Source organism: Hylaeus anthracinus, unplaced genomic scaffold (assembly GCF_026225885.1).
Source record: "Hylaeus anthracinus isolate JK02 unplaced genomic scaffold, UHH_iyHylAnth1.0_haploid 11978, whole genome shotgun sequence".
In the NCBI taxonomy this organism is placed as follows: Eukaryota; Metazoa; Arthropoda; class Insecta; order Hymenoptera; family Colletidae; genus Hylaeus; species Hylaeus anthracinus.
Window position 1 is genome coordinate 4476243 of NW_026534326.1, and position 14329 is coordinate 4490571.

Sequence of the window (14329 nt, forward strand, 5' to 3'; positions counted from 1 at the left end):
TTGAAATATGAAGTAATCTAGTGTTGTTGTATTAGTTCTTAAAATTTATATGAACAAAATACATTTTACGTAATAGAAGTATTTATAACTTACCAATATCTTGTTAATATTTGTAATAAATAACAGGTGAAATATTCACATTGGATCTGCTATGAAATGAAAATGCATGTAATACTTATACAATTTATTTGAAATTCTATTACTGAATTTTATATGCTAACATGTTAGTTCCTTATTAATTTATAAAGCACAATGATGGGACAAGGAAGGGTAATAAATGAAAAGCAGTCCTTTGGTATTGTATAACATTAATTCTATGTTTTAAATAATCCACTAATTAACTTGAAATGACATTAAAGAGGTGCTTTTTCAATAAGTTTAAACCAATAACCACATTCACAACGGCGAGGTTTGCCTTGGTGTAACCACATCCAATTAACGTGAGAAGCATCTGGTTCACAAACACATCCAACAATACGACTTTTGAATGCACTAGGTACTAGATTTGGATTTTGTTTTGAGCTAGTCTTTTGTATTTGTATTGCTTTCATGTTGTATGGATCCTGCAATAGAAAATTATATAAATTGAACTTTATAATTTAATGTATTCAACTTAAATAAACTTCAATAAAATTTAAGATTCCATTGTTCATTTAAGTAATGATAAATTCATTTATATATGCATTTTGAAATGCGTTTTACTTTGCAAAGATTTGAAATATACTTAAGAAATATGAGAATGAAAAAGGAAATCATAAACACACATGCTTATTTAACTACTTGCTTTTAAAGAAAAAGGATTTAATATCTTCTGATCAAAAATATTATCCAATGTGTAATAATAATATAAGAAAAATACACATACTTTTCTGGTACGAAGATTCATGCAATATATATATTAAAGTTTTCAAATTAAGATTTTTTTATATTAATGAATAGTGAATTTTCAAACGAATTCAAGGACAGTGGAAAACCCTTTATTAATTTATATACAGAATTGATAGAAAATTACGATATTTCATAACTAATAAAAGAAGTACAATAAAAAGAATGTATCACAGTTTAAATAGTTTACTCGATCCATGATATAGTACTTAATGAATGAAATGATATATTATATTATTATACTCGCTACCGTGTTGAAAGTAACGTGCATTTCATGAGCGCAAAGTGTGACATTATCTTGATTTTTACGTAGTGTAAAAACTTACAAAATTGCCAGCAGCAGCAGCAAGTAATTCCCGTTTCTCCAAACCCGTAGCAAGATCCAATGGATCAGCGAATGCTGTAGCGAAAAATGATTATAAATAAGAATTTTATTTGTACTTAATACAAATGTTACAGAAATAATAAATTGTACTATTATATTACGTAATACGAAGACGCAAAAACTTAAGCTCGATTTCTTAAATTAAGGAGAATATCTGTAATTTACTTTTGTCCTTTGAACACGCAACAGCGTTCAGGGAGAATGTACGTCGACATGTCTGGAAAACAGCACGACCGCATAACCATGCCATTTTTCAGATTACACCGTTACTTTACCGAACCAAAAAGGTGTTCACGGCACGAACAAGTCTCACGAAAAGTGACTAAAGAGTGTCAACCCTGATGACACTTCACAATCGATTGATCAAGTGGCGCATTTTCATAAAAACCATACAATGTTGCGTATCGCTACTTTTGATAGAGATAAATTAATTCCCATGTCACTCCTAGATGGCAGCGGAGACCCGTTTGCCCGTTGTTACGGAATGTGAATGAGCCTTTGCGTTTGACAATTCTGTTTGAAGTTAGTTTAGCGCCAACTACGATTTTCTTGAATTTACGGTATTTCGTATTCTTTTTATTGCATTTTATTTAAAACAATTTGTTAATACTCACTCGCATAGCGACCGTTAACTAGTATAGACGTCTATTGTAAAAGCTTGTATTTAAAGTAAAGAAATTCAACTTTTGTGTTAAATTAGTTATATTTTAACAGTTATAATAAAGTTCATATTACATTTCGTAGTACGTAGTTCATTTGTATAAAAGTCGGGGATGTTACGAGCCAGGGCGATAGCGACGCGCGTGTGAGCCCTGCGAGTGGGGTGGATTCGAGAATTGGACCGATACGATTAATTAGTATGTGTCAATGTAGCCGAAGATTTGAGGATAGAGTAAATAATGCAGACGACTCTGACGCGAAGTCAGATAGTTGCAGGAATCGGTATCTCCCAGTGAAGGGTAACCGTAGGTTAAGGTGTTTGGTTGGCTTGGTTATTGAAGACAAACGCAGACGCCTCTGACGCGAAGTCAGGTAGCTGCTGGGAATTGGTATCTCCCAGTAAAGGGTAACCGCAGGATAGGTTAAGTTTAGGAGTTCGGGTTGAGTACACAATGACTAAATCGTATCGTTAAAATGTAACACGCGTCGTTAATAAAGCCTCGCAACTTGTTAATTTAATAGAATAATAACTCGAGCGGTAAAGTTATTATGTTGTGGGATCGTTACATTGGCTAGGATTAAAATCCTGAAAGGAACTGAAGCCCGATCTCACTAGAGTACTCTACAGACGATCAATGTGTCTCTAACGAATAACTCTTTCGTACTAGCCCCCGAGCAACAAAAATCGTGTGTTTATATACCCCTAAATGTTGGTGAGGAACCGCCAGTGATTTCCATATTAGGAAATTTGACGGTTAGGATTTTCGTTGCTCTGAGGTCGGCAGCTGTGTGCCCTGGGAAAAGGGTAGATTAGAAGTATCCCACGCAACGCGAGTCAAAGATGATATTAAGAGAATGCAGGTGCAGGATGCACTCCAGTGAGACCGAGCTCCAAATTCCAGAAGAGTAGATAAAATAAGATTAATGAACGCGAGCTTCTAAAAACGGAGAGTTTCCGTATACGTAACAGGGAAAATAAAAGTTTTAAAAACATTTCCTAAAATTTAACCAGTTATTTCTTATATTTTTCATTATACAGGGTGTCCCAAAAATGTTGTAATACCTTGAAAAAGGTGGTTCGGAAGGTGATTTGAAACAATTTTTTCCTTAGCGAAAATGTTGTTCGAGGCTTTGTTGAGGAGATATTAACAGAAAACCCCGACCAATCAGAGCGCGCGTATACCGTTGGAGCGGCCGTGGTAGCGAAGGCTGCGAGCTAAGCGGCCGCATCCAATGTCCTTCGATGCACGTCGAGTCGCTTATTCGCGTTCAAGCGCGGCCGTTTAGCACATGGCATAGCTTCATGGCATGTAGCGCCACAACACGGAATAGCTTAAACACTACTGCATCTAGAATATATTTATATTCAAATTAGGAGCGGAATTCAAATGGATTAACGCATTGAATCAACGAACCGCCACGTACATTGTTAAAACATTCAACGTGGGTGATCAAGCGTGGAAAAGTCGAAAGTCAGGAGAGAAAAGGGAACGTTCGCTGAAAATACTTAATAGATTCATTATAGGCCGTGTCGAATCGCCGTTTCCGTTGGAATGCATTTCTTTAAAATTTGAGTCGAGTTAGCTTTTGTTCCAGCTCGTAAGATCCTTGAAAATAACAGACTCGCGCTGTACCTCGGTTCGCGTTTCCGGCGACTTCTTCAAGAGGGTAATAAGAGGGTAGCCCTGCACAAACATGGCCGCGTGACTTCCACCTCCACCCGACTTGGGGGTGGATCCGAGATCGATGAAGGTCACCAATAGAAGGAATAGGGCGCAACCACCGATTGGACCAGGACAACCCGAAGGGAGGATCGGGAATCTTCCGGAGAAGGGAGAGACGCAACAGATTGAGCGAGGATTTTCCGGAGAGTTCAATCGTAATCGAACCTCTGGTAACGAACTACGAAACGATTTAAACCAAACGAGTCGACTGAATAAACGTCTTTGCTATTTCCTAAAAGTATTTCGAATTTTTATTTCACGCGTCTCTCAGGGCAGAGTGGTTCAGCGTTCCACGGGCATCTTACCCACGTCAGAAAATTTCCTATCACCGCACGATGCGTTCCGCAACAATATGAACAAAGTCAAAAGAAAGAAAAATAGTTTTCCCCTCACACCTTCGCTAACTGAGGAACATCTAGGGATTTTGATACCTAGATGTTTCCGCAGTTTTAAGGAGAAGGAAGCGTAGTTGTTTTGTTAGCACTTCTTCCCGGACTAAGTAGGCGTACACGTCTACCGCGAATCGTAAAGTCCCTAAATTGTTATTTCTATTCTTTTTCTGTTATTAAAACTTTGTTAATTAAACCGTGTTGTTATTTCGTAATAAGTTCTGTAGGTTAGATTTGGTACATAAATACCTACAATTGGTGACCCCGGCATTCACGCGATAGTTTTATTTCGCGCTCACACCATTTTTTTTACGTGTTGTTGTAACACGTGGTCGGAAAAAAAGCAATGGAAGCAATGGAAGAGAATAACGACACACAAGTGAACGCGATCGCAAGGGGAGATACCCTAATTTTCGGCCAGATAGGCCAGACTTATGGTTTATTTCGCTGGAAGCCCAACTCCATTCGCGTAACATAAAATCGGACTGTTCGCGTTATTATACGTTAATCAGCCGCCTGACTAAAGATACGCTCGCTGTGGTAGAGAGCGTAATAAAAACCCTCCAGCCACTGTCAAGTTGGACAAAATCAAATCAGTGCTTTTGGGGCATTACGCAGTGTCACAGGAAGATAAGTTTCGGAAGTTGACGTCGGGCTTGGAATTAGGCAGCAAAAAGCCATCAAGACTGCTATTGGAAATGTCTGCGCTAGCTGATGATAAGTTAGACCCTGAATATGTGAAAACGCTATGGTTGGACCGGTTACCCAGGGAGATGCAGTTGGCATTGGCAGCTGGAGGAGCGTTGGATAATGAGCATTTGGGCAAGCTAGCTGATAGCATAGCAACGATCCGTCATCACACCACTGGACAGGCCATCGCAGCAGTTGACAGGCATCAGACTGCAAGCAGTGATCAGGGTGACCGAGTGGATGAGTTAGCGAGACAGGTTAGTGAGCTGACCCGTTTAATGCACCAGCAACTAAGGTTCAGAGGACGTTCGCCTATGAGAGGAGAGTCTAGCATTGGAAAGCGGAAAAAATCCAAGGATCGTGGCATGGAAAGAAATGCCAGAACTAGCGGAATGTGCTTTTATCATGCTCGGTTTAAGTCTAGGGCAACCAAGTGCATCGCTCCCTGTGGGTGGAAGGGAAACCAGTAGTACCATCCAACGTGACGGCAAGTTTTGATGGTATCACCGAATCCCGCCGTCTTTTCATTGTGGATAAGAATATAGGTACTCGTTTTTTGATTGACACTGGCGCAGAGGTGTCAGTTCTGCCTGCAAGCCACCGAGACAGGAAGTATCCATCAAAATTGGTCCTGTTCGCTCAAAATGCAGGCAAAATTCAAACTTATGGAAGACGTAACCTAGTTCTCAATCTTGGTCTACGAAGACCCATTCGAGGACACTTCCATGTGGCCAATGTCCCATATGCCATCATCGGAGTGGATATTCTGGCAGAGCATAACCTCAGCATAAACATCCGGAACAGGAGCATCGAGGACAAAATCTCTGGGCTCGAAGGACCTGCTGAGTACAGAGTGGTAACATTTACCGGCGCTTCTATAGTGGATCAGGGAAGTAAATACTTGTCGTTACTTAATGAGTTCCCGCGCGTTCTAGGGAAAGCACAGTTCTGTACGGTGAAACATCCTGTCCGTCACCATATAATTACTGCTGGACCACCGATAGTGAAGAGGCCCAGAAGTTTACCGCCAGATCGGTTGAAGATTGCAAGGACTGAATTCCAGGTCATGCTGGACCAGGGAATAATGCGCCCTTCTAGCAGCCCCTGGACGAGTCCACTGCATTTAGTAAAAAAGAAAAATGGCGATTGGCTACCTTGCGGGGATTATCGCAGGCTAAATGCACAAACGGTGCCTGATCGTTACTCGGTGGCGCATGTACAGGACTATTCATCCATCCTGCAAGGGAAGAGCTTTTTCTCTACAATCGACCTGATCAGAGCCTACCACCAGATTCCGGTAGCTGAGGAAGATGTCTGCAAAACAGCAATTACAACGCCGTTCGGGCTTTTTGAGTTTCTGAAGACCCCATTTGGTCTACGAAACGCTGCTCAAAAGGGAAAGTCGCGATCCGGACGAGCGATTTTTGAACGAGACCGGGCTCAAATGATGGGGGCTGAAGGGCATAAAAGAAAGTGTATAATATTAAGGCTATCTGGCCAACCATTTTTATAAAAAATGGCTTTAAACATTTACAGGTCACTAGATGTATGAAAAAATTCAAGCTTTCAACACAAGCAATTGTAGCTGCGAGCGTTGCACCGGAGGTTCATCTTCTAGTGTTTCGTGGGTTCTAGACTCGGCAGTGGAAACTTTTCTTTTTTCCAACTGCATTTCTATTTCTTATTCCTTTTTTTACTTACTGCTATATAAATAATATATAAGAATTATAATACTCACTGCTGTATAAATAATTTATAAAAATTATAAAGTATAGGATGTGGACTACAATATTTAATAACACGTATGTTACGTATGCACATCTGTTCTTTTCGAAGCTCGAGTTCATTTATTTTATCTACCCCTTGGAATGTGGAGTCTGGTCTTACCGAAGTGCACTCTGCAGCTGTACCATACTTTTCTCAGAATCATCTTTTAACTCGCGTTGCGTGGGTAACCCTTTATCTAAACTTTTCCTAAAGCCCCACAGATGTTCACCCCTGAGTAACGAAAATCTCAACCGCCAAATTTCCATATATGGGAACGCATATAGATCCGCGAGGACGTTACAAAATCTATTACGGCATAGAAACATTCTCGACCTTCGCATCGCCAGTGCGTTAACACCGTGCAACAATTAGGTAACCAAATTCATACACTAACCGCGACAACACGACACTGTACAATTGTATTATTAGAATTATTCAGTTTTGAATATATAATCATTTGTTAACCTTAAAAGGTCTGTTAAATCGTTATTAAACCTTCATCATTGGAATAAGCAATCCTAACCAGTGTAACGACCCCACAACATAATAACTTTACCGCTCGAGTTATTATTTGTTTAGAATTAATAGTTGCGAGGCTTTATCCACGACGCGTATTATATTCCAACGATACGATTCAATCCCTTTTTTTTTTACGTGGAGAATGCTTTTACGCACACCCCCCTCGAATGAGAGGGGGGTAGTGTGGGACTCGCCCCTCTGAGAGGGGAATACCCACTAAACTCCACGGCGACCCTCAGTCGCCCTTTCGTCTTCTGGCGTATCAGGGGAGTCACGGAAACTCTTAAAGAACACTACCGCGACTCCCTCTAGCCTTCGACCGGCCATCTAGCCTTTGATGGTCGGCCGTGTCCCGAGGGTGCGATATATTGACCCCCCCTAACACCTTCCATTCTGCAGTACAGGAAGGCCGCGCCCCGCACGGCTCCATCTCGGCGGCCGCTTTGAAGAGGTGACCCAAGGCCCCCGCCCTGGGTACCGCGGCCGCCCAGGGAGGCAGAGATTGATATGCTCCCTCTTTTGCCACCTTTCCATGTTGATCAACCGGCGGCGGAGGTTGTTTTTTTATCGTGGGGAAATGCATTACGCATAGCTCGGCTTTTCGGGGGAGAAGCCAAGGCTATGTGGGACTACCATCAAGGATGGGAGCGCCGGGGTCACGCGAATACTCAACAGGACACTTCCCAGAAAAGCTAGTCGCCAGGCCTGGCGTTCAACATCCTCGACCGTCTCGGGCTCCGGCGGGTGTTCCTGAACAAGGCGGGTGGCCCGCACGCGCGAATAGACAGACGCGCGTGCGGCCGACTGTAGTTCGAAGGGAATTTCCCCCGTCAGAGCCAGCACCGCCACGTATGAGATGGTGCGGTACCCGCGGATGATCCTTATAGCCATCCGCCTCTCTCTCATAAAGCAGTTGATGCGCCGGCTTGCTATCGCGTCCGGGATACGATTCAATCCTTACCTAATCTTCCCAACGGTTACCCTTTACTGGGAGAAATCGACCCTTTTTTTTTTTTTTACGTGAGGAAATGCGTTTACGCACGCCCCCTCATAAGGAGAGGGTAGTGTGGGACTCGCCCCTTGATTTGATATCAAGGGGAATACCCACTAAACTCTCACGGTGGCCGGCCACGGCGCATTGGGGAGGGGCACCGGGACCTCTTACGAACGCTACCGGTGCCCACCCGCGCCTCTCTTCCCCCCCCCCCCCCAACAAAGGGAGAAGTGTCATCTCCGGTGGGAAGTGACTACCTCCCCACCTGACCGCACGTGCCACTGCCCGCGGTCTCGCCTGTCCCTTTTAGTCGCCTCTTACGACAAGCAGGGATTACTGTGGGCGTATTCTGTTCCCCGACCCACAAGGAAATATGCCGCTATGGGGCCAACGGCCCCCCGCGGCGCAAGCGCTGGGCTTGTTCCAAAGGAGTGGGGGGGGGGTCGCCACCCGACGCCCCCCCCCCATGCCCGGCGGCCCTGCTGGCAGCCGGCGAGCCCAAAGCTTGAGCTCGCCGGCTACGTGTGCAGGGCCACCCTACGCGGCAGACTGCCAGGAGGAGGTGAGAGTTTACGGGGGGGGGGGGACCAGTCCCCCCTGCGGCAGGGGCGGCACCTAGCCGCCATCGCCTGGCCCGCTTCAACCTCCTCCTCTCTATGCAAGCGGAATCGGTGCACTCCCGATCCCGCTCGTCATCCTCGCAGTAGTCTCGCAGAAGGAGGACACCGCGTTCCAGGACCTCTCGCTCTCGACCATGGCCGAAACGACGGCCGAAACGACGGGAGTGAGAGGTCCCCTCCAATAGCTAGGCGGAGTGCCCGTCTCTCTCGCGAGAAGGCCGGGCACTCCTCCAGCAAGTGCTGCGCTGAGTCCAGCTCCGAGCCGCACTGGTGGCACGCGGGCGACCTCTCCGCCCCCACCTTGTGCAGGTACTCACCGAAACAACCATGTCCGGTGAGCAACTGCGTGAGTCGGTAGGTGAGTCGCCCGTGTCGGCGGTCCTGTCGAGCTTCGATACTTGGCAGGACCGCCGCTACCGTCCTTTGGGATGGCGCCGCTACCCAGGAGCTGGCGCCGCCACTTTTCGGGTGGCCAGCTGCCACCTTTGGCGCCGGTAGTCTTCGACCGCCTCGTCCTGCGGATCGTCCCCGTTCCGGCGGAGATCTTGCAAACGCCGATACACGTCGGCGTGTGCCTCCGCCTGGAAATCAAAGGGGACGACCCTCGCTAGGACGGCCGCCGCCTTGTGGGAGATCGTACGATACCCGCGCGCGATCCTGATGGCCATATGCCGCTGCACACGGCGCAGCAGGTGCCGTCCACGACGGCAGGCCACCAGGTCGCGCGCCCATACGGGTGACCCGTATAGGGGGCTCTTCCGGCCCCCTGAGATTGGGCAGGAGACGACCCAATAGGGTCGTCACCGCCTCAATTCGGGGGACCAGGCGGTCGAAATGCCCCTCCCAGCGCCATCGGCCGTCCAGGTCGAGGGCCAGATACTTCATCAGCCCCAAAGCCCGGATCCTCGCGACCCCAATCGCGAATCCGAGTTCCGCCAGCCTGAGAACTCTGGTCCCGTCCCGACCCACCGCGGTGATCAGTGTGTCGTCTGCATAACAGACTAGAAAGACACTGGGTAGGAGGAGCCCGCGCAACACCGAGTCGTACCCCAAGTTCCATAACAGGGGTCCTAAAACGGACCCCTGGGGCACGACTCGGCTGACCCTCCGACGTAACGGCACCCCGCCTCTGCCAGGGTACTCGATCCACCTGTCCGACAGGTAGTCGGCTAACACGACCCGTAGATATGGAGGCACTCCGTGTTCTCGGAGCGCCTCTCGGAGCGCCTCCCGGATCGTGCCCCAGGGCAGGGTGTTAAATGCGTTGGCGATGTCGAGACTAATCGCCAACGCCACCCCACCCCGGGAGACCGCCCGGTCCGCGAGGGCATGGACGTGGTCGATCGCATCAAGCGTAGACCGGCCCTCGCGGAAACCGTATTGGCAACCAGCCAACTGCATACTCCCGTCAGACAGGCCCCTCGACAGGCGGGCAGCGAGCACACGCTCGAAGAGCTTGCCCGCCTCGTCGAGGAGGCAGATCGGCCGATACGCGAAGCGCGAATCCGCGGGCTTTCCCTTTTTCGGGATAAGTACTATCCGGGCCTGCTTCCAGGCCAGCGGAACCTCCCCGACTCTAGGCAGCCGACGAACAGCCGCCTGAGCCGGGGACCCAGGACGCGCAGCGCCAAAGCGAGCGCCCGACCAGGGATGCCGTCGGGCCCTGGTGCCGTATTCCTGGCCACCATTCGCCCGACGGCCATCCCGAACTCCCCCTCGGTGACCCCAGGCCGGCAGACCAGTTACTGGCCTCTGCCGGCAGGAGCGGCCGCGGACCCTCCTCCGGATCTACCGGAAAGAAGGTATCCACGACACGCTCCAGAACGGGGGGGTCGAGGGACTCCGTGACAGGGGGGGCGGCCGGGCGCATGCGGCCCAGCACAATGCGGTAGGGTCGCCCCCATGGATCCTTGTCCAGAGTCCCGAAGAGCTCTCCCCAGGCGCTCGCCTTGGCCCTCCTGATGGTGCGCTGGAGGTCCACCGTAGCCTCTCGGTAGACCTCACACAGCGCCGCCTCCCTCGCCGGGTCGCGGCTCCGTCTCCGGCGGGCCCTCGTGAAGCGACGTCGCGGCGCGCTGCATGTAGCACGCAGCGCGGCAATCTCGTCGCTCCACCAGTAAGCGGCCCGCCTCGGGAGCTTCCTGGCTCAGGGCATGGCGGCGTCGCACGCTGCCGTCAATGACTCCCGAAACCAGTCAGCTTCTCGATCGACGTCCGCGACCGGTCCAGTCGGGGCATCCGGCCAGGACGCGGCGAGGCGGCCGCCATCAGGGCGTCCTTCTCCAAGCGCTTCAGCGCCCATCTGCGCGGCGGTCGGCCCGGCGCGGGTCCGCGACCGGGATGGTACTGAGGGGCAGCGGAGACATCTATAAGGATGTAGAGGTGGTCACTGAGGAACTCCACCTCCTCCGCTACCCTCCATCCCGACACGAGACGCGCGGTGGCAGGCGTCGCCCACGACAAGTCGACGATCGACTCGCCCTGCCACCGCACGCACGTGCTCACGGACCCCCGGTTAAGCAGCCGGAGGTCCACGCTCGCCGCCCACTCCAGCACTGCCCGACCCCTCGCGTCCGTTGCTGGGCCACACCACGCCATGGACTTGGCGTTGAGGTCGCCCAGCACGAGCGTTCGGGCTACTGGAGAGCGGGACAATGCGTCCTGGACTCCGTCCAGCAGCCACTCGAACGCCGCGAGGGTGGCACTCGGAGGGGCGTAGACCCCGATCAGGGCCAGGCCGCCGCACTCCGCCCCGACGAACCCATCGCCGCGGACGAACACGCGGATGGCCGCGGTGTCGCCGCCCACTATCACCACCTAAATCGGGCAGGCAGTGGACAAATAAGTCCTGCGCCCTGGCCGAGTGGTTGAGGTTGGCTTGGAGGATCCGGACCGGGGGCATGAACTTTAGGCCATGTCCATGGCCTTTCCCGGGCCGGATCCTCCCTCCATCGCAGCGGGCGATCTCGCCAGTGCCACTGCCGCCGGTCGATTGACCTTCTCTGCTTTGGCGGTGGAGGGGCACATTTTTTGGCCCCGAGCCGGTGGTCGGTTGGTCTGCCCAGGTCAGCACAGACCGGGCATTGCAGGCGCACCGTGCACTCTCGTGCCCGGTGGCCCGCACCGGCGCACCTGTAGCACCGGTCCCCGCGGTCCGCCTCGAGGGGGCATTTCTGCCGCACGTGCCCGAGCTCCAGGCACCTGAAGCATCGGAGTGCTCGCGCGGGCAAGTCCTCCACTCGGGCGGACAACCAGCCGACGAACAGGCGGTCAGCCGCCAGGAGGGCTCTCATGGCAGCCGCCGAGCAGCGGTGCCCAGCCCAGCTTCGGCGCACGCGCCAGACGAACCCGCGGCCCGGCCGGAGCTCCAGCTGGCCGCGCCCCGTGAGAGCGAGAGCGTGGCGCCCCCGCACGCCTCTCCTCGCGTCCGAGCACCTTCGACCATGTCTCAGGTGCCGGACGGGTCAGGGAGGGCGCGACAGTCACGGGCGGAGGCCTCGCCCGGGAGGTAGCCGGGGCAGGCGCGGCACGGGACCGGTCTCGGCCCGGCAAGGCCGGTGCAGGATGGGCAGCGGCGCCACCCGCTTGCTTCTTCCCGCTCCTCTTCCTGCCTCTCTTCTTTTTCGCGGGCTCCCCGCTGACTGTCCCGGGGCGGCTCCCCACCGCCGAGGGGCCAGGTTGGGAGGGACCCGCAGGAGGGCGCGGCGCGAGGCGCACCTCCATCTCGCCGCAGAGGCGACGGATGAGGCCCTCGACGTCCACGCCCGGCGCGAGGGTCGCGCCGCCCATCGCAGGCTTCCGCGACGGACCGGCGGGCGCAGGCCTCGAGGCAGCAGGCCGACTCGACCTCGTCGTCGAGGACGCACTCGACCGCGAAGGGGACACCGGCACCGATACCGCCGGATCGACGGGCGGCGGCACCGACGGCACCGCGGCAGGCGCGAGCGGGCCCCGCGCAAGCCGGGCTTCCAGCTTGGTCACGCGGGCCCTGAGCTCGGCGACCGTCTGCTCCAGCTCCACCTCCGGGGCCGAGGTCTTGACACGCTTCGCCTGTTCGACGGCAGCGTGTCTGATGGTGGCCGCTGCAATCCGCAGCTGGCGCACCATCGGCCCCTTAAGGTTGTTGGAGCATTTCGCAACCCTCAGGACCGCCTCCGAGCTCTCGAAAATCCGAGAGCCTAGTTCGGCGGTCGGCGCGTGGCGCATCTCCGCCACCAGCTCCTCTTCGCCCTTGAGGGGCTTGCAAGACCTGGAGATCCGGACGGAGGACACTAAATGGTCCGCGACGTCCATCGCCAGGCGCTGCTCCCTCTCGCTAGGCTTTCGCTTAGCGTCGGCGAGGCCGGCACAATCCCCAGCAGTAGGGGGGCGACCTCGCTTCCTCCTTAGCGGCGACTGCAGGGAGCACGCCGACCACACCGAGCCGACTGACCCGTCGGAGTCAGCGCAGGTGTCGGATGCGTCTGCAGCCGCCAGGAGGCGGCCGGAGCGGAGCTCACGCCCCTCTACCCTCTCCAACGAGACGACGGGCTGCGCGAGAAGTACGTCCTCGCGCACCCTGACGCCGGAAGACGCCGCAGCGGAGGAGGTCCCCGCTACAGACGTCTCTTCACCAGGCGCATTGCTGAACCCGGGGGCCTCGTGGTCCACCCCGGGGTTCTCCCAGTCGTAAGATAACGACGCGGGGGAGCCTGGTCGACTACTCTTCACCGCGCCGGTACTGAAGGATCCGACGCCCTCTGCACCGTAAACGCTTAATCCTCGGTTGTCCATGGTCATTGTCAAAGCACCCCATTGCGGGTGGGCGCCGTACCCATGCCTCCAAACTTGCCATGTCGTCAACAGAGGATCCGCCAGATGCCAGCTCACCGCATCCAGCAAGTCGGTTCTCGCAAGCGAGCGCAGACTCCTGAAGCGGAGACCCAGGAGCACCACGAGGAGGTGCGGTGAGTGGACTTGACCGGACGCAGCCCGCCGACTTCGCCGAAATTCCCCGCCCAGGAGGACGCCGAAGCGCCACCCTGGTGTAAGGGAATATTAGCTAGGTCGTGGTTTTTTACCCGACCTAGAGGTTTGTGGAAGAGGCATGGTGACCTCGACCAACTGCCCCAATGCCAGGAAAGCGTGCGTTCAGCCTCATGCTCCCGGAGATATCGACCCTACTGTTACCCTTTACTGGGAGATACCAATTCTCAGCAGCTATCAGACTTCGCGTCAGAGTCGTCTGCGATTTCTACTCCATCCTCAATCTTTGGGTCCATTGAAATAAACAGGACTAATCGTATCTTCTTCGATTCTTGAATTCAACCCACTCGCAAGGCTTACATACGCGTTGCTATCGCCCTGGCTCGAAACACGTATTTTATTAATTAACTTATTTTTTATTATTAACAAATGTGGCTAAAGCGTTTATTAAAATAAAATTCGTTCTTTAATAATTATGTATTTGGCTACTGAATATATACATACGCGCAGAAATTGCAAATAATATAAATGTGAACATAATATTATAATGAGTACATGCAATACATGATACAGCAATAGATATTTTTTCAATATATTATAATGTAAATAGCACAACATATAGAACATTCCATGATACTGGAAAATAATGAAATACCGCCGTCATTAGTATTAACCGATGTGCAACACGGGGAGGTTGTCGGTCGGTCTTTGCGCATCATGTGTTTGTATGT

At 51.8% G+C, this 14329-nt stretch overlaps 1 protein-coding gene across 1 annotated transcript; it reads right to left on the reverse strand.

Moving 5' to 3' along the window:
- Positions 1–169: 169 nt before the first annotated feature.
- Positions 170–1605, reverse strand: LOC128896826 (cytochrome c oxidase subunit 5B, mitochondrial-like). Its single transcript, XM_054160344.1, has 3 exons — positions 1436–1605; positions 1212–1285; positions 170–563 (listed from the first exon to the last, which is right to left on the reverse strand). The coding sequence occupies exons 1-3, from the start codon at positions 1518–1520 to the stop codon at positions 354–356; spliced, it is 369 nt and encodes a 122-aa protein (XP_054016319.1). The 5' UTR covers positions 1521–1605; the 3' UTR covers positions 170–353.
- Between the last annotated feature and the right edge of the window lie 12724 nt (positions 1606–14329).